General features: G+C 38.5%; 1 protein-coding gene and 2 pseudogenes across 3 annotated transcripts; all 3 read left to right on the top strand.

Annotated features, from left to right (window-relative positions):
* LOC145961822 (uncharacterized) overlaps window positions 1-20,328 on the top strand; it is a 38,678-nt pseudogene that overhangs the window by 15,737 nt on the left and 2,613 nt on the right.
* On the top strand, window positions 448-3,326 carry LOC145961702 (protein transport protein Sec23A-like; annotated as a pseudogene). The gene is made up of 6 exons (XR_014435691.1): window positions 448-504; window positions 1,474-1,688; window positions 1,784-2,037; window positions 2,119-2,773; window positions 2,886-3,036; window positions 3,172-3,326. The product of XR_014435691.1 is annotated as a protein transport protein Sec23A-like (transcript).
* Window positions 3,673-7,968, top strand: LOC145961417 (uncharacterized). 2 transcript variants are annotated; one of them, XM_083081574.1, is made up of 5 exons: window positions 3,673-3,735; window positions 6,501-6,684; window positions 6,756-6,926; window positions 7,365-7,460; window positions 7,862-7,968. In XM_083081574.1, the coding sequence occupies exons 2-5, from the start codon at window positions 6,501-6,503 to the stop codon at window positions 7,960-7,962; spliced, it is 552 nt and encodes a 183-aa protein (XP_082937700.1). In that variant the 5' UTR covers window positions 3,673-3,735; the 3' UTR covers window positions 7,963-7,968. The 2 variants fall into 2 exon arrangements, with proteins under 2 accessions (XP_082937700.1, XP_082937701.1); XM_083081575.1 differs by lacking the exon at window positions 3,673-3,735 and adding an exon at window positions 5,922-6,061.

The following is a 20,328-nucleotide window of genomic DNA, read 5'->3' as shown; positions in this document are numbered from 1 at the left end:
TAGTGAAGTAAAGAAGAAGAAGTAATGAAATAGACAATTCTCATTTTGTACTACTATTACCTTAGAGTACTAATGGGAATTTCTATTTCGTTACTTCTTGTCTTTACTTCATTAGAAACAGTTTATTCTTTACTCCTACAGCCTTGTTATTGCCATTGTAGAATGGGCTTAGGGCGTGTTCCAAAATTCACTGCCAGCGCTGAAAATCTTTAGTTCACGTTACGTATATTATATATTTTCAGCGCTGGCAGTGAATTTTGGAACATGGCCATAGTAGGAAATGGATTTGGTTCATTTCGCTTACAACTTTATGCTACGTTATATATATATATATATATATATATATATATATATATATATATGTATATGTATGTATGTGTAAAAAAATTAAACTCTATATTGTAAAAAAATATATTAATTATCTTTTGTATATTTTTTTGCAGCATTATGACAACATATGAAGATTTTATTCAACAAAATTTTATTCAACAAGATTGTGACGGTGTGCGTTCCATAAATGGAATGCTTGACCATCATCGCGTATTGATACTACTAGACTAGTTGTACTATTGAAAACTTTGTATCAACCAATTAAGGAACAAGTAGATCTTCCGCCAATTCAATATGATCCAGTTTTATGTACAAGATCTACATGCAGAGCTATTTTAAATCCATTATATCAAGTAGACTATCGTGGTAAGTAATAAGGTATTATAAATGAATAGAACAAAAATCATTTTTTATTTATCACAAGAAACATTTTGAAAAATATTAAAGTAATTTCTATTAGAAATTAAAGTATATTTTAATGTGTTTCTTTATTACGATGTATTTACATTCATATTCTTTATTATTCTTTATACTTCATTTAAATTCGTATTTTATTTAATGCATAATTCTCTTGTAAATTTCTGTCTATATCATATAAGATAATTAAAAAAATCAAATTATTTATTAGGAGCATATAGTATTCATAAAAATATTGTAAAGGTATTTTTATATTTCAATAAATTCTAAATTTGTGTTATCATTATATATTATTTTTTTTAAGTTACATTATAATACACATATTGTGAGTTATATTAATAATTATGAGAAAAAAACTTTGCAAAAAGAATTTATGAGGAAATTCTTCGAAATAAGAAACAAAAGGGAAATATATTTAAATGATCAAAATGTATGCATTTATTTGAATAATAGTGTTATATATGTGTTATATATGTTGAATAGTTATATTATGAAACAAATATTTTTGATTTTACTTTTTTTAAGATTTGATTCTTTTAGAACATTTTTTTTATTATCATTTATTGACATTACATGATTTATTATAGTTTTTATTATATATAAATTTATGATATATATATATATATATATATATATATATATATATATATATATATGTTACTTATATATTACTTTAAATATTATTGTATCTCAGTCCAATTGTATGTATTTATATGTATTATTTAGCGTGCCCAATGTTTGCCATCAATATTTTTACTTTTTGCGGATACATATGTCTGGATGATGAAGAATTAGAGGCACTTAAAGATTCATTACAAATGTCATTGTCTATGCTTTCACTCAATGCTCTTATTGGTCTTATCACATTTGGCAAAATGATTCAAGTTCATGAATTAGAAGCACAAAGGATCTTCAACCAAAACAAGTTCAAGATATGTTAGGTACGAATAGAATAAGTCCCAAGTTATATTTACTATATTAGTCATTGTTCTTCATGATTACTTTATTGCATTTTATTCACATTACATTTTGATAGGTATAGGTAGACTAATTCCTGGACAAAATCCAAATCAACCAAGAGGACCTGGTGCGTAACTATTGCCAGCTGCTAATCGCTTTTTGTAACCAGTACATAAGTGTGATATGAGACAGTTCGACAGATCTTTTAGGAGAACTGCAACGTAATCCATGGTCTGTTGGGCCAGAGAAACGTTCATTGCGATCTACAAGTGTGGCATTAGCAGTCGCCACGGGTCTCTTAGAAGCTAGTTATGCAAATACTGATGCTAGGTATTTATATGTTGTAATATGATGTATATATGTTATGTTTTTCATTGTAATCCTACATATAATGCTATCAATGTATTTAAGGATTATGCTATTTGTTGGCGGACCATGTTCTCAAGGACCTGGCCAAGTTGTAACTGATGATTTATGACAACCAATCAGATCACATCATGATATTCAAAAAGATAATGCTAAGCATAAAAAGGCAATTAAGCATTATGATACACTTGCATCACGTGCTGCAACTAATGGCCATAATAGATATTTATAATAGATATTTATTTTTGTGCTCTTGACCAAACTGGTTTATTAGAAAGGCGACAATATTGCAACTCTACTGGTGGTCATATGATGATGGGGGATTCATTTAATTCTTCATTATTCAAACAAACTTTTCAACGAATATTTGCTACAGATGCCAAGGGTGATTTGAAAATAGCATTCAATGCAATCTTAGAAGTAAAAACATCTCAGAAAATTAAAGTTTCTGGAGCAATTGGATCTTGTGTATGTCAGTGGGAGAAAGGATCAAGTGTTGGAGTACTACAAGAAGTAGGCTTACTTGTCAGTGGAAATTTTGTTCATTGACACCATCTACAACAACAGCATTATTGTTTGAAGTTGCAAATTAACATACAGCCCCAATTCCGCAAAGTGGAAGAGGCTGTATTCAATTCATTATCCAATATTAACATAGTAATGGACAAAGGCGAATTAGAGTTACTACTATTGCAAGAAAGTAAATATATTTTTTATTATACATTATATGTATATCATAAATATTTATAATATCATAAATAATAATATATCATAAATATTTATGATGTTATAGGGATATCTTTAATTATCAGTTGGGCAGATGAATCATCATCTTTGCATCATGTAAGCATAGAATTTGAGGAAGCAACAGCTGTTTTTATATCACGTTTAACTGTATTTCGAGCAGAAAGTGATGATGGTCCAAATGTTTGAAGATGGGTTGATCATATTCTGATTAGACTTGTTAGTAGTTTCTATCATTAAAATTGTGCCCAATTACACTTAATATAAAGCTTAAACTTTATATATTTATACATATAGATTTACACATAAATATATATTGTATCTATTTTGAGGTGTAAAATCTTATTATTGCAGTATCAAAAATTCGGAGAATATGCAAAAGATGATCCAACTAGCTTTAGATTGGCAGAAAATTTTTCCTTGTATCCACAATTTATGTATCATTTACGCAGATCACAATTCTTCAAGTATTCAATAATTCCCCAAATAAAACTAGTTTTTATAGGTAAGTTGTTATTTGTATAAAACACATGATATATTTAAAATTTATTGATTCTTTTAGGTCTCATATTTCATATATCAATATATATTTTTTGACATTCTTTTTAACTGAAAGAAGAAAGGAGCATCTCAGATAAAGTTTTCATTTATCTTATGATAGCAGCATTTGTCATAAGTTGCTAGTGCATGTATTGCAAATATGCAATAATGCAGTTATTTGAAATTAAATTGAATGTTGCACACAAAATGGACACAGTATATATTGCGAATACACTAGCAACTTATGACAAATGACTGCTATCATAAGATAAATGAAAACTTTATCTGAGATGCTCCTTTCTTCCCATCTTTCATCGAGTGCGATTGTGATTGTGGTTGTGCAAGCTGAAGAAAATCTTTCGATTCGAAGAAATAAAGGTAACGTAAACTACGAATAGATAGATTTTAGTATTGATAAAGTTTCGAAACAATCGGTGTATGAAAATTGAAAATGGTGGTCGTTCTATATACAAGGTATCCCATTTTAAACAACCTCAAATATTTCTCAAATAATACGTTTTACAGAAAAATGTTTCAGACAAAAGTTATATAGTTTCGAGGGGGCCATAAGATGTTACCATTGGTTTGACCTTGGACAGTCATTTGAAGGTCACGTGAAGGTCACTTCAATTTTTTTAAATTGCACCCCCTTTTTGGTTCCATTTAAGAAATTGAAGGTAATGCCGAAGTATAAGAAATTCAGAGATTTATCTCGAAGACAACAAAACAGACGATTGTTATCACAAGAACGAAAGAGAAATGTTACTGCCATTTCGATAACGAAAAATTGGCAAGACAATGTTATTGCTAAACACAATTCTGTTCATATAGAATGCTTCGAAAATGAGAATTTTGATATAAATAAATCTCCTTTGCAATCAGTAGATGTAGTACACGAGCAATTACATGATTCCGAGAACATTGAAAATATACATGATTTTTTTTCAACATGTATTGCAACAGACAAAGAAAAAAACACTTTACAACAACGCTTACGTACTTGGGCTATAGAATATAATGTTCCACACACATCTGTAACAAGTTTATTGCGGATTCTTCGAGAAGAAGGTCTCCAAAATTTGCCTAGCGATGCGAGAATCTTTTTACACACACCCACAGAAACGATTATTCGTGAATGCGCGAGTGGTCATTATTTCCACTATGGTCTGGAAAGAGCATTACGGGAGCGCTTAGAACATTATGAAAGTACCAATGATTTGATAAAAATTAACGTTAACATTGATGGCTTACCTCTTGCTAAAAGCTCAGCAAGTCAATTATGGCCCATACTTGGGCAAATATATAATAACAATCAATCTACAGAACCCTTTTTAATTGGAGCATATCACGGTTATAAGAAGCCTACGAATGCGCACGAGTTGTTAGAAGAATTTTGTGAAGAATATCTACATCTGCACAATGAAGGATTTTCATTCGAAGAAAAAAAGTATCAAGTAATAATCAGAGCTATTATTTGCGATGCTCCTGCCAAATCCTTTGTAACGGGTGTTAAAGGACATAATGGTTATTTTGGTTGCACTAAATGTTTTTGTGAAGGAGAATATTATAACCATAAGATGGTTTTTCTGCAAGAAAATGCACGATTACGTACAAACAATAATTTCCGCAATAGAGAAAATGAAGAACATCACGTTACAGTATCACCATTCGAATACTTGCCTATAGACATAATTAACAGTTTCCCCTTGGATTATATGCATGTAATTTGCTTAGGAGTAATGAAGAAGATGCTGCTTCTATTGATGAAGGGGCCCCATAAATCGCGATTACGTGCGGCACAGATAGAAGCATTATCCAAAGACATTTTAAATTTGCGTAAATTTATACCAATTGAATTTGCTCGTCGCCCACGAGGACTTAACGAATTAGATAGGTGGAAGGCAACAGAATTTCGATTATTCCTTCTTTATTTGGGACCTATTGTTTTACAGAAATATTTGGACGCTGATTATTACAAACATTTCTGTGCTCTACATATTGCTATACGTATATTATGCCATCCTGAAGATTGTTTACGTAACAATGAATATGCTACTGATTTGTTGAAATATTTTGTCAGAACATTTAAAGTATTATACGGAAAAGACACTATTGTTTATAATATACATAATTTAATACATTTGTGTGAAGATGTAAAGAGATATGGATCTTTAAATACATTCTGCGCTTTTCCTTTCGAGAATTTTATGAAAGAATTCAAGAAAATGTTACGCAAATCAGAAAAACCATTGTCACAATTGAACAATAGAATTAATGAACGCGCAATAACTAAATGTGAAAGTAATTTTAATAATAGCAACGTAATAAATATACCGCTACTTCTACATCCAGATGGAAGAAATATGCCCTTAGGATGTGTAAATTCACACAAAAGTATGAAATTTGCAAAATATTTGCTGACGACGAATTCTGCAGATAATTGCTGTTATTTAAAGGATGGATCAGTGTTTTGCATCGAATATATCGGCTACAAAGATAACATACCTATTGTTATTGGAAAAAAATTTTGTGATCTTCAGTCCATTGCAATGTATTCTTGTAATTCCCAAGACATGAATATTCATACAGCAACGCGGCAAACAAGTGTGGAAGTAGTATCAGCAACGCAAATTGATGCTAAAGCTGTAAAAATATTTTTCAATCACATGTATTATATAATGCCTCTTTTACATTTGTAAAAACAGTGAGTAGTGTTACCTTTATTTATATGCATATAGTACTACATTTATTTTTATGCAGATAAATGTTAAAAGTTATCAAAAATCTTCGATTTTAATCTTCCTTTTTCTAACGACTGTAACGTGAAAAATATTTTTTTTGGATATTTTCTCTTATATGCCAAAAATAACGCCAATTTTATTGCCATCACTTTTTGATACACTTAGAGCTTCTGCCCACAGGACGCGGAAACGCTTGCCACGCGGCAAAAAGTGACGCAGTAATCAATCAACGTATTGTTGTCCTAGCGTTTATTAGCTACCGCGTAACTTTTTCCCGCGCGGCAAGCGCTTCCGCGTTCTGTGGGCAGGAGCTCTTATTTGTATATGTGTAATATATTTTTTAGCATTACTGAGGAAAATGATATTCAACATTTAATCAGTACTAAAATTTAACAATTTCAGATGTATTATGTAATATTTTTTGACGATTGGTGCTCCATAGTACCTGACGTTTGGGTAAATGTTAAGGCAAAAACCTTCAAATGGCCACCAAAAGAAATAAACGTCAGAAGAGCTGTTCAGAAAAATATTTTTCCCTGTGACGACTGGGATGTTCAACAGTATAGACGCATTGTAGGGCCATATGGTAATGAAACTGAAACTATGTAATTTTATTTTGGAAGAATTTTGTAATTACATCAAAATTATTTTGCATAGATTCTTATGAAACAGCCATACAAGCCGAGAAACGAGCAGAAACTGTATCCACATCCGATGAAGGACCAATGCAAGCACTAAGTCAAGGATATTCAATTATACAGGAACTACAAAAAAGAACAATTAAAAGACCACCGTTTCATGATGAACTTGAAAATTACAGCAAAACCGGTAATTAATTCTATTCATTTAATCGTTACCCAAGAAAAAAATGCGTATAATATGGTCAGATGTAAATATACATAATTAGATATGAAAAGATTTGACATATATATAATTTTATATAATCATACATAATAATATTCGAAAAATGATGTGATATGATCATATCTTTATTATCATATTCGACTAGATCTATTTATATATGAAAATAGATGATCAAATATTATTATATAAAGATGTGATCATGTCACGCCATTCTTCGGATATGATTATATAAAATTATATATGTTATCTTCATATCTAATAATTATGTACATCAGACTATATTATACCCATTTTTTTCTTGGATAGTGATAATAATTCTAATAATAATTCTACTTATTTAATTGTAATTATTTTATCGTTAATAAGAACAGTAAATTAAGTAATAGTATTTAACTTTGATAGAACATCTAAGCAAGAAAAAGAAGAATGCGTTAACGCCTCCTTGTAATTACGTACCATCTAATAATGTCAGCAATCTTCGAAACAAAGGATTTAATGGTATTTATGGTTTCAGTTTTTCTTCACGGGAAAAAAATTTGTCCTAAATGGATTTTGTCAATATCTGATCATGTCTTGCCAAATAGAGTCATATATGATATATGGTTATCATATATGACTGTATTTGATAATATATATCATATATACGACTATATTTGGCAAGACATGATCAGATATTGACAAAATCCATATATGACGAATTTTTTTTTCCCGAAAGTAGTAAAGTTAAGTTAACTGTATTCTATGGCTATGGTCAGGAAGATGTTATGAATGCTTCGAAAAATCATTCATATATCTTTATTTTCGTGGAATGTAGAACAAAAATAGAATAATGTTTCGAAGCATATCTAACGTTTCCCCGACCGCAGTCAAAGTTTAATAACATTAATAATATTTTGTAGGATCTACAGAAGAAACGAACCTCGTGCAAACGCCTTCTTGCAGTGGCGCACAAGTATCCGGAAATGTTACCAGTCTTAGTAACTTGAACGCACAATTATAGGATATATATGGATTATCTGTGTGTGTGTGTGTGTGTAAGTTGGGAAATGTGTGTATATATATATATATGTATATATACACACACACACACACACACACACACACACACACACACATATTTCCAAACTTACTGAGTAGGTATACAAGGCGGGTTCTAACTCAGGTCCTCTCAGGGGGGGTGAGGCGCGAGGGGATCTCAGCGGCGCGGGGGAATGACGTCACGCAGGATGGAGGGGGTTTTCGGTGGCGCGGGGGAATGACGTCACGCGGGACGGAGGGGATTTCGTAGGCGCGGGGGCTGCGGGGCGGGGCGGGGGACGCTTGTGTTGGATGTTTTATGACAAGTATAAACAATCATAAACCGATTGATAAACAGCGGTATTTGAAGAGGATTGGGGCCGAGACTAACGTGTCGGGACATGTTTTTCGCAAACAAAATGGCTCTCGCGGTACCCTCCCCCTCTCCCCACAATATAAGTAATTCTAGATTTTTTTTCGAATTAAACAATATAAGCGGTATTCCTTTGAAGAGGATTGGGTCTTAAGGCTGACTAACGCGTCGGGACATGTTTTCCCAAACAAAATAGTTTTGTGCTGTTGTGATACACCCCCTCTCCCACAATATAAGTAATTCTAGATTTTTTTTCGAATTAAACAATATAAGCGGTATTCCTTTGAAGAGGATTGGGTGGATGGAAATGCGTGCGAAGAAATTACGTCATATTTAGACTTAAAACTTTATTTATGTTTTATGTATATATATATATATTTTTTTTTTTTCTTACGTACTATGAACTAAAAACTAAAGCTGCCAGCTCACAATCGACGAGCTGATGCTTGTTGAAAGCGTCACTCGCGCGTATTACATTAGATATTTCTTTTGGATTTATTACAGTAGACGCGATATTGGAGAATTGCGTAAACTTGACATCAACTGTTTCGATAATTTTACCCAATCGATCAAAAGTTACATCTATGCATTGATTGAGATCGAACATACGATGTAATGTCGATTCGACCATCATCAAGCATACGTTTGAAGATTCGAGACTTATGAGTTTGACGTCGTTAATCGTACGAACTCTCACTGTTAGCGGTCCAACGCTTATGAAATTGTAGTCATCTTTAGAGTTGTTCCAAAGTAATTTTTGAATATTGCGACGTTGCTCGTAGAGTCCCTTCCACGTTTCGAGAGATAATATCAGTTCCTTTCCTCGATGATCTCCTATGGCAATCTCCACGTAACTCGGTGGACCCACGTTGATACCAATTTCGAGGAATTTGAATTCCGTAGCTGTCAATGCGTATCGTCTACCTAGTATACGAACCGCACGACGTTCCAACGAAATGCTACAGAAAAATTAAAATTAAAATAATAGTAATAATACAATTTGTAAAAAAAAATATATAAAAAATAGAAAGAAGTTAAATGAAACTTACTTGTCACATTTGTTCTCAAACGATGGAGTTTTATCACGACTCGGTACGTAATTATTCATACGTCCTCCGATGCCGCTGTTTCCGTTTCTTTCGACGTAATACATTTCTCTGGGAGTTATGAAAAGTGAACCACGAGAGCGGTGTTAACGCGACACTGATCGTATAAGAAATAACCGAGTATACATGACGCTCATCTTCCAAAAGTATAATGTGGTGGGGGGATCAATGCTTTGAATTTTAGGAGAAGGGGGGATAACGCTCAGACAAAAAATTCTTAGAAACGCATAGAAAGGTCTAGGAAGGGGAAATAAGAGATAAAACATATTAATGTTTACATATTTTATTTTCTTGCAATTCTTTCTGGCGTTGCGACCACCAGTTAAATATTTTGAATACATTTTGTAATGCGCAATTCTTAACATGTTTTCCACATCGCATACTATTGGTAATATCTAATTTATTTAGAGAATCAATATCTTCATAGTCTGCATCCAAGGTTTCAATAATATAGCCGTTTCCCGCATCGTCTAGTATATCGGTCAGCCATTTTTGCTTTTCAAGTCCTTTAACGTACACGACAGACGATTCTTCTTCTTCTTCTTCGTGTATCGTACCAACGACAGCTGTTGTAATTACACGCTGAGCCAAGCCATACGGAACGTTTCCGTCTTCCCATTGTAATCCATGATGATTTCTAATCACCCATGAGACTTGACATCGCTCAGATTTTGTAAGCACGTTCCACGGTACGGGACTTGCGAAAAAGTAATGCGAGAGAACATATCCCTTTCTCAGAACCGCAGCTTCCTTCACGACAAAATTTCTCCCGACAATAAATCCTTGCAGATCCACAAACGTTGGTACGGACATGACGAGATCTCTCTCTTCGATACGTTAGTCGAGATGAATGACAAAACTCTAAAATCATCTCGCAGCACTTTGATTTATATCCTGCTTCTCCTCCCCTCTCTCTCTTGTGTCGATGTTATCGCTTAGGTGATTTTGCGTACAACGTTGGTCAACGGATTGTACTGGATCACACGATCGTGTATGATGAGACAGTACGCAGTGGTATTCGCCGGCACGTTCTCCTTACATTCGAATTCCAATCTCACATCCACGGTTGCGCTCTTGACCGATTCGTTTTGTCGAGAACAATCGATAATCACGAACGGACCATGACGTTGAAACTGTAAGATGGAGAGACTCGGCTCGAGATACTCGTATCCGTAATAGATCTTGCAGAAGCGCGCGTACGTGTCGTAGAGAATGGCACATCTGCCTTTTTCGAAATCCAGATTCATATCGTCGTACGGATAACATTCCGAATTCAGATAGAGTTTCACGTTGATTAATTTGCAGTGGTCGAATCGACTCGTATCCTCAGACATGATATTTTTCCGGTTTGTCTGCAGAGCGAAGACAACGTATCGTGGTTTCTCCAGTTGAGTCGCGGTCTTAATGGCCCACGAATGCTTGGTTGTAAGCTGCAATAGCGGAAACTCGTATAGATCCCACGAGCGAAAACCCATGCTGAGATATCGTCCGCTTTCCAGAGCACGCAGCATCGACAGTTTTTCGATCTCGCTCAACAGCACGTGTGGCATTCGCCATTGTATCTTGAATATGTTGATCACAGGTTCCAGTGTCGAATCTCCAAACAGACAATTATTATTGTTGCGCGATCGTATTAAGATCAATTCGTGACGAGCGTTAATCACCACTCGTTTATAATCCTCGCAAAATCCCAATAACATGTGGAGCGGTACGCAAAAATTGAAATGTCCATTCTCATAGGTCCACGGATCCCAGCCAGCGTTTTTCATAATCACGTTTCTATCGGATGATACCGTTACATAGTTTTTGAGCGTAGTAGTTATTCCTACGTTTCTATTGCGATCAATCTCAACGCCATCGAGTTCGTATCGAATCTCATCGAACATGAATGCGGCGCAATTATTTGCCAGTTCCACATCACTTCCTTCAGCTGGTTTGGTTTTCGTTAGTTGTCCCTCGATGTATAGGAAACTCTCATACGGCAATGTATACAGATCCTGTTGTTGTATGGGTATTCTTATTTCATCACTGTGTCCGAACGTTGTATTGGCGAACGGGTTGTACGTGTGAGTCTCGATCTTGATGATACGATTGTCAAAGATCGGTTCATCACCGATGTTGAGAATGTCGGTCATCGTTCAGCTGTTTCGCACCGCAAATCCCAAAGATTGTAAAAACGCAACGTTCGATGCGCTGAGTTTCTTTTTCTTGAATGATTTGATATTAGCGAACGTCGACGTTGTTGTTGTTGTTGTTGTCGGTGGTGTTGCTGGTCTCGTAAAGATTGCGTTATCTCTCACGTCTTTCGATCCGTTCAATACGAGCATCTCATACGTCGCATACGTACGTGCAATCTTACGGTGATCTCTTCTCCTCGAAAATCGAGCAATCGTCCGTTCTGGTCGACAACGCGTAACGTTAAATCCGTAATGCTCCGCGCGATGATCGGCAGGTAAATGATCTGTGCAGGCGTTTCCGATATCTTATATCCCGGTGGTACCCTCGGTGAAAATTCATGTATCGTATGAACGAGTATGCCGTTGTTGTACGCACCCGCGGTCACGTTACACTCTATACGGATAATATTCACGTTGAGAATGTTAATCGGCATGTTTGATTCGTACCATTTTCGCGGCTCGAGAATACGATTCGAAAATCCTAGCAGCGATCCAATGTTGTCGGGTTTGGTAAAGTTTATTCTGTAGGCACATTTGATCTCGCTCCTCATTGTATTGTAATTAGCGCGGAGCACTATCGGATATTCATCATCTTCATAGTCAATGTGTTTCTTATCGCGATGTTTCCGTGAAATTGCTTGTTTCAAAAATTCATGTATATTTTGCAACTCATACGATCCCTCGGGAATCGTAATTTCCTCGTCGTCTTTGCCAAAGTAAAATTTATTATTCGAGGAATTCACATTCGGTATCGTGTGATAAGTCTCAAAATCCGTTAGACCGAGCTCGTATTCGCCGTCGCTCAAATCTATGGTGGGAAAGAAGTTTGCCGTGAGAACGCTACTCTTCCCAGTCAATGTGAACGTCATAGACATGTCGACGAAACTGTTTAACGAATACTGAGTTAAATAGCGCAATATCTGTCTTTAAATTCACATGCATCGACCGTTCGAAGAAACTGCAAGCACAATTGTCCGCAGATGCTCTGATCGTAAGTTTGAACAGGTGTGTAATTGTACTGTATCTTCGTTACGTTTCGTCCGAGATATCGCACCAATTCATTCGGTGGTCGAAGATTGCCGAAACTGTCGAAATATATAGCGCGATTCCCCCTCTTTGCATACGCTACCCAATGAGTACCTGGTCCTTCGACGCTATCCAAATTTACAATGCCGCTCTCGTTTTGATATATACCACCGATCGGTAACGAGTTGCGCATGAAAACACCTCTAAAATATGGAATGTGCATACGTTTTGCCAGTTGTAGCAATTGTATGTTGGTAGTTGCGCCCTGCGGCATTTTTAGCGTCTCTTTGACGTTTTTTTTTTCTCGTTGAGGCTCCTCGTCCGTATTTGTAAGGAGCGAGATATAATCCGTGACCTTCCATAGCGCGATTGTGACGTAGCATCTCTTGCAACTGACGTTGCGCGGCTTTTCCGTCGTTCACCACCTTAGCTACACCAGCCGCTCCACCGATCAGGGATCCGAGCGCACCCAACATTGGTAGAATCGGCAATACACCGCCGCATTTCGCTACCGGAAGTATCCGTTTCTTCGCCGTTTTTTTCTTCGTCTTTGTCTTCAGACCCATACCGAGCTTCGTCTTGGCTTTCATCGCTGTCCAGACAGCTGTGGCGGCGGCTCTCTCACCGAGAGTCGAATCTCTCGCAACGATGCGATTCCGCGCTTTCTCAGCGAGTATCTTATCCGCCGCGTGTCTCTCGGTGAGATCGTTGCTCCGAGAGTATGCTATATCGTGTTCGCGACACGCCGCGTCCAATGGATTTATACCTCGATCGCCTCTGACTAATCGCTTCTCCAACCGTGTGCCTGGCCCGCAAAACTGATAGCCGGGAATATGGAATTCGATCGGAAGTGTGTTTATCGCGTGATTTAATAGGCCTCCACCTATTTTCGTTGACATTCGCTGCAATTCTTTATCAATGGTGCCGGACCATCGATGTGTGTTTTCTGCCACGGCTGATTGTAGTGTTCGTAACAGCGACGATACGTCTGAACCTCCGGATCCGCTTTTATGTGTTCCGGAAGTTTGTCCCACACGTAGTGGACGTGATCACCGCACATTCGCAACAGAACAGCTTTTGACACAAATTGTAGTTGTTCGACGCTCAAATCGCGAATGTCGGAAGGACTTGATAGCAGAACGAACATTTTTTCTCTACTGAGCGACTCGTGATTTCGCGCACCTATAAATAGGCAGGCGTTCGATCCAATCGGTAGTGTTGAAAAAATGAGATTCGTGCGACAACCTTTGACGATACGCGTGACGAATTGTGACGACAGATTACGATCAATAGAGGACAACGCAGAGATGCGCAGGCACGGTACGATGCTGCGACTACTATACGCGCGATCGTTTGCGGCCCCTCGAATTGTGGTAAAACCAACGTTCTGATAAGTCTACTGGAAAGCCCGCACGGTGTACGTTTCGAGAACGTGTACGTGTACTCGAAGTCGCTGCAACAGCCGAAATATCGATATCTGGAGAATTTGTTGACGCCGATTGATGAAATCGGCTATTTTACGTTCTCCAATAACAGTGACGTCATTCCACCGAGCGAGGCACGTCCAAACTCGATTTTCGTCTTCGATGACGTGGCGTGCGACAAGCAAAATACGATAAGAGAGTACTTCTCAATGGGTCGTCACTCGAACGTCGACTGCTTCTATCTCTGTCAGACGTACGCGAGAATACCAAAACATCTTATACGCGACAACGCGAACCTGCTGATCTTGTTTAAACAGGACGGTACCAACTTGAAACACGTGTACAACGATCACGTGAATACCGACATGTCGTACGGGGATTTCAGTGAATTATGTCGTACTTGTTGGCAACAAAAGTATGGATTTCTAGTGATAGATAAGGACAGCTCATTTACGAACGGGCGATACAGAAAAGGATTTAACGTGTTCGCGATACCGCAAAACGATTAGTCGCTGCCGACACTCTGTCGACATGGCTGAAAGCGATAATATTCGCGAGCGTGAAAAGATTGCGAGGGAGATTGAGAAAACGAGCGAATCGATCCGCAAGAAACATCGCGCTTTGAAGACCGGTAAGATCGACGACGATATCGCGGTCAAGACCCATTTTAGACCTATTATCGAGCCACTACAAAAAATCGTCGACAACTCTAGCTTAATCGCGGTGAAAAACGAGCCGGAGAGTAACGCTATAATTAAAACGTTACCCATCAAGCGGTACAAGGAAGAAGAGGAGAAGGAGGAGGAGGATGAGCATACGACACCGAAAAAAAGACAACGATTGAAGGCGAATCGTTTATCGACATCGCATAAATCGGATGAACCGCTGATAACCTCCACACCGTCCGCGACAACGAGAATCGTACAACCCACGATACCCGAATCACTCGCAATCGAAAATGTTTTCGAAACCACGGGCAACCCGCTCGAATCACCATCTGTTCGAAACATGTTACAAACGTTGGAAGGTCAAAAAATGTTACGAGAGTACTTCGGGCCACTGCCACAAAAGTACATGAGCGCTTTCCTTAGTGGCGACGAAAAAAATCAGATCGATCACGTGTACGGTGTCTATTTCAACGAGAATGAAATGTGGCTCGGTAACAAACGATTCGACATCGACGCAGATGACTCTATAATCATAGACAAAGTGAGGTACATTGGTACACCTGGATTATACGAGTTGATCTTCAAGAGAATTCCCGATGATGACATATACACTGAGGAGGATATGCAAAAATATAAGAGCATATTAATGGCGACGAGTGCGCATAAACGCCAATATGATGCGCAAGGTCAATTAAAGAGCAACAGGGGATACAAGTATAAACACATAATTGCACCGTTGATGTCGATCGAATCGAAAAAGAAAAAATGCGGTACGGGAGTATCCATGCCTCGCGCGATGACGCTAACCGACAATAAGATCGATTACGTGCACTGGGACGATCCCAACGAGCTAGTGGATCGTCTACGATTGCTCGATGCTTCGCGCCGAGCTGGCCACAACGCTCACGACAACGAGATCCTGTCGATTATAGAGGAACTTTGCGAAGTCGGCCTTATTATAAATTAAACGGTGTCTCAACGAAACTGATCAGTCGATCGACGTCACTCGCATCGAGAAAAAAAAATGCCCATCAACAAATTTGGATTATTCGAACAGAGAAATGAAGCAATTAGAACAAGCGATCATTGGGATAAATCGGTGACAAGTTACTTGCGTCAAAACGCTCTGTGTCGCGTCGCTACGTACTATGACGCGAGGTCGCGCAAGATTCGCCGTGTAGCGCAACCTGAGGCTGATACCGATGCAGTCAACAAACTGTACGTGGAACAATGCGTTAAAACGTTGAAGAATCAGCAGAAAGAATCAGACGAGAAGCTGACTGCGTTCGAGAAGGACGTGCGAGCTTTGCAGACTGCGATAAACGAGCTTCAGCGTGCGATTAACACTAATTCAGAAACAGCTACGAGCGGCTAAACAGCGGCTATTGTACAATTATTGAACATCTACAAAGGCTTATCGAACTACAATGAGTGGCAGTGATCGAAGAGGAAACGGCTGTGAACGAGGCTACGAACAATTCAAGAACAGTTGCGAACGAGGTTATGAACACCTCAGGAACGGCTGCGAACAAGGCTATGAACACGTCAGGAACGGCTACATACGAGGCGGCATACAACTCTGGAACGGCTACGAACGAGTCAGAAACGATTGCCAACGAGGCTGCGAACGGGTCAGAAACGACTGTGAACGAGGCTACGGACTACTTAGAAGCGACTACCAACAGGATCAATCACGGCAACAAACGGGTCAAGAACGGCAGTGAACGGCTCAGAAACGACTATCAAATGTGTAAGGAACGACTATCGAACGGGTCAGAAACGGCTAACGAACGGCTATCGAACGGGTCAGAAACGGCTAACGAACGGCTATCGAACGGGTCAGAAACGGCTATCGAACGGGGCAGGAACGACAACTAACGGGGTAGGAACGGTAACGAACGGCTATTGAACGGGTCAGAAACGGCTATCGAACGGGGCAGGAACGGTTATCGAACAGTAACGAATGATAAAACGCACGGTGATACTCGGGGCACACATCGTTTGATCGACGAATCGAAACAACGATGGATCGGCGATCGGGAATAACCGAGGAAGCGAAGAAACAACATAGTTTAGAGAAACAGCAGTTGGTGAACGAATTGCACGCGCCGGCGAGAAAAAATTTTCCCCGAAGACATGTCATAGTGCGGGGATACGATGACTTGTGGCAAGCTGACATTGTCGAGATGCGTGCGTACTCTCGTTTCAACAGAGGTTACCACTACATACTCACAGTCATCGATGCGTTGAGCAAGCACGCGTGGGCCGCACCACTCAAGAGTAAAGGCGGAAGCGAGACAGCTGACGCTATCGCTGAGATAATTCGAAATAGCAAAAGATGTCCGAAAAACTTACAGACTGATATGGGGAAGGAATTTTATAACGCTGACGTGCAACGGCTCATGCGGAAACATGACATCAATCATTATTCTACATATTCAGTATTGAAGGCATCGATCGTTGAGCGATTCAATCGCACGCTGAAAAACGACATGTGGAAGATGTTTACGCTGAACGGATCTTACAAGTGGATCAGCGCGTTGCCGCGACTCGTATCGGATTACAACGCGCGCAAGCATCGAACGATCGGTATGCGACCCGTCGACGTTACCCCCGCGGTCGCTGAAAGACTCTTGGCTACTGTGTATAACCGTGTAAATATCGCGGGTCCGGCAAAATTCAAAGTAGGTGACTCGGTACGCGTTAGCAAGTACAAGACAATTTTTGAGAAAGGTTACACGCCAAATTGGACAACCGAAGTGTTTAAAATTGTAAAAGTGCAGCATACTAATCCCGTAAGCTATCTACTTGAGGATTATCGTAAAAAACCTATCGCTGGAGCGTTCTACGAGCACGAGTTGCATCGCGCGAATTATCCGGACGTGTATCTCGTGGAGAAAGTACTGCGTAGGAGGGGTGACGAGGTTTACGTGAAATGGTTGGGATTTGACAATTCGCACAATTCTTGGATACATAAAGACAATGTGATTTAATTCATACAGTGTTTATTTTTAATTTTCTGGAAAAAATATATGTGTATAACATATATAATATTTGAAAAATGAAAATATACATAAAAATCCTTATCAATATTCCTTGCGATAGTACATGTATTTTTTAATATAAGATGTATGAGATATGCATTACAAAAATATATGAAATATAAAAATACAAAAATCTTTATTAATATTTCTTTCACACACACACACATTTTACAATGGTATCTTATAATGCCCCCACGGTAGCGTATCGGTGGTTTCGGGTACGATATACCGCTTGTCGTCGTACGGACTCAGAGCAATTTTTGTCTCGCGGATTGTGTATACTTGGTGCAATTTCGATCGTATACACGACTGCTGGCGCGTCATTTCAATTTCTTCTTTCAAACACCGTGTGTAATCGTCAAACGTTATCGTTCTCGCGACAACGTTGCTCTTGACGCCTTTAACTTTCTTCGTATCCTTTTTCCCATCGACTCGTAATGCGTACATTTTTGCTCTGAGCTCGGCAAATTCGGTCATTATGGCACCGTTATTTTCATCCTTCATTAGACCTGGTACCTTTTTATTTACGAGCGGCATACCGTACGCATTGTTTGCAGCATAATCGCTAGTGTCGAATCTGCTGACGTCGCGCTTCATATTTTTGTACATGTCTTCGCACTCAATGTGATATATGAGACTATCGGTATCGGTGTACATGACCTTACATTTGTCGCGATACAGGGGAGACATATACTCATGATGAAACTCGTACAAACATGTCTTGGATATGTCGAGTATACACATACCCACGTAGATTGGTTTGTAGAATTTCACCTCGAGTTTGCGCAATTCCACAGCTATTAAATTTTCCGAAAAGACGCTTCTGCTGTGGAAATTTGGTTTAGCGATCATTGCCTCTGCACCGTACCGCCCGTCCCAGTGAGTTAGTAACTTTACATCAACGCGATTGCGCACATTTTCCATCGTTTTGCCAAACACCGCATTGTTCATTAATTTGTATAAATTTTTTTCAAAATCGTTTTTAGCCAATGTTCTAAAATGTGTATTGAGTTCTATGTAATTTCGAAGCCAGGGAGATTGAGAAAACTGTAAAATTCTATGTATTTTTGTAACGCGAAGACCGTGACGCGTACACTGCTGCAGGTTGCGGTAGTGTATCACGTAACGCTTTTTATCGTATAGCGTTGCAAGCAGTTTGAATTCCCGCTTGCCAGGTGGTTTGTCGCGTGTCGGGCAAAACGGTAGGTCAGTGTGCGCATCGTGAAGATGTTGCGGATACTCGAGATCGACTTCGAGGATATAGCCTGTAGGCGAATCTAGCGCGATCGATGCTACGTCAAAATTCGACACGTCGTCGACCCATCGAAAATCGGCGTAAGGCAACGGTTGACACATTGCCCATCCGTACAAATTATTTACATCAAAGTACATCAAGTATGATGATGGTTTCGATGGATCGTATGACTCCATGTACTTGTTATTAGCACGCGCGTATCTGTTGGAACACTGACTCAGACCACCACGTATACCGCGTTCGATAAACATAACCATGTCGATGTCGGTAAGCAATTCAAACGTAATCTTGGTATGCTTCAACATGGCGTCCCACGTGTATCCGGGGAGAGTATAGTAATACGCAGGTTCGAGTCCGTAACTTTCGATACATTTGTTGCGAAAGTTTTCAAAAATATCGGCTAATAACAAGACATCGATTTTAAGATATAAATCGCTATATTCGCCTAGCGTTCGAATGGAGAATCGCGTCCAGATGGTCTCGGCGTGCGCATAATCGCTCTCGGATATAGTTTCACCGGTTAAGGAACTGTAAAATGATTCGCGCGGTGGTAAACATGTATCTTGCAACTTGTCAACGGAATCGATGTATTCGTATGGAAACACACCTTTTCGTGTTAATAATTTGAAGTTTTCACTCGATAAGTTTTGAAATTCTGATTTTAAAATATCTAGTTTATCTTTATCTAGATAAGATGCTAATTTGTCGAGACTTGCCGTAAGAAATTTGAATGAATCGATGAAGCGTAATTTTACTTGATTTTTTGGTTTTTCTTCCTTAAGATCGACATTTTTGGTAAACGATATATATTTCTCTTTCGTTATTGGAAGTAACTCGACTCTCCCTTCGAACGCTGTGGCTATTTCCTCGATAATGAAATGCGAATCATAACCGGATAAATTATGAAACACTATCGGAATACAGAAAGACTCTTTATAATTTAAATTACAATTTGAATGCGCGGGACCTCTGTACCGTCCAGTCAAATGGCAATGATCGCGTACGCGTGTATCGTCTTGCGCGAACGGTTTTTCGCATATATGACATTGAGTAGCGCTATTAAATTTTTCACACTCTTCGAATGTTAAATCTACCATAGGGACATTAGTAGTTAAAATATTTTTTACACGAAATGCTAACATTTTAAGTTGCTCGACGAACCATGCTATACAATCGGTACTGCGACGCGAATGATATGCTGATAATGAGTCGTCGTACGAGCAATGTATATAATATGCTATGCTAAATACTTGATGGTGCTGGCACATATTCTTCT

This window comes from Camponotus vicinus, unplaced genomic scaffold (assembly GCF_025532165.1).
Source record: "Camponotus vicinus isolate PSW18456_S1 unplaced genomic scaffold, iyCamVici1.0 SCAF_11, whole genome shotgun sequence".
NCBI classification, from domain to species: Eukaryota; Metazoa; Arthropoda; class Insecta; order Hymenoptera; family Formicidae; genus Camponotus; species Camponotus vicinus.
Note: the sequence above shows the minus strand (reverse complement) of the source record. Positions and strands in the feature narration are given on the sequence as shown.

Coding starts and splice junctions, on each gene's coding strand:
- LOC145961417 (XM_083081574.1), top strand. CDS start 6,501: ATGTATTATGTAATATTTTTTGACGATTGGTGCTCCATAGTACCTGAC. Junction 6,685..6,755: donor ACGCATTGTAGGGCCATATG/GTAATGAAACTG, acceptor TATTTTGCATAG/ATTCTTATGAAACAGCCATA. Junction 6,927..7,364: donor TGAAAATTACAGCAAAACCG/GTAATTAATTCT, acceptor TAACTTTGATAG/AACATCTAAGCAAGAAAAAG.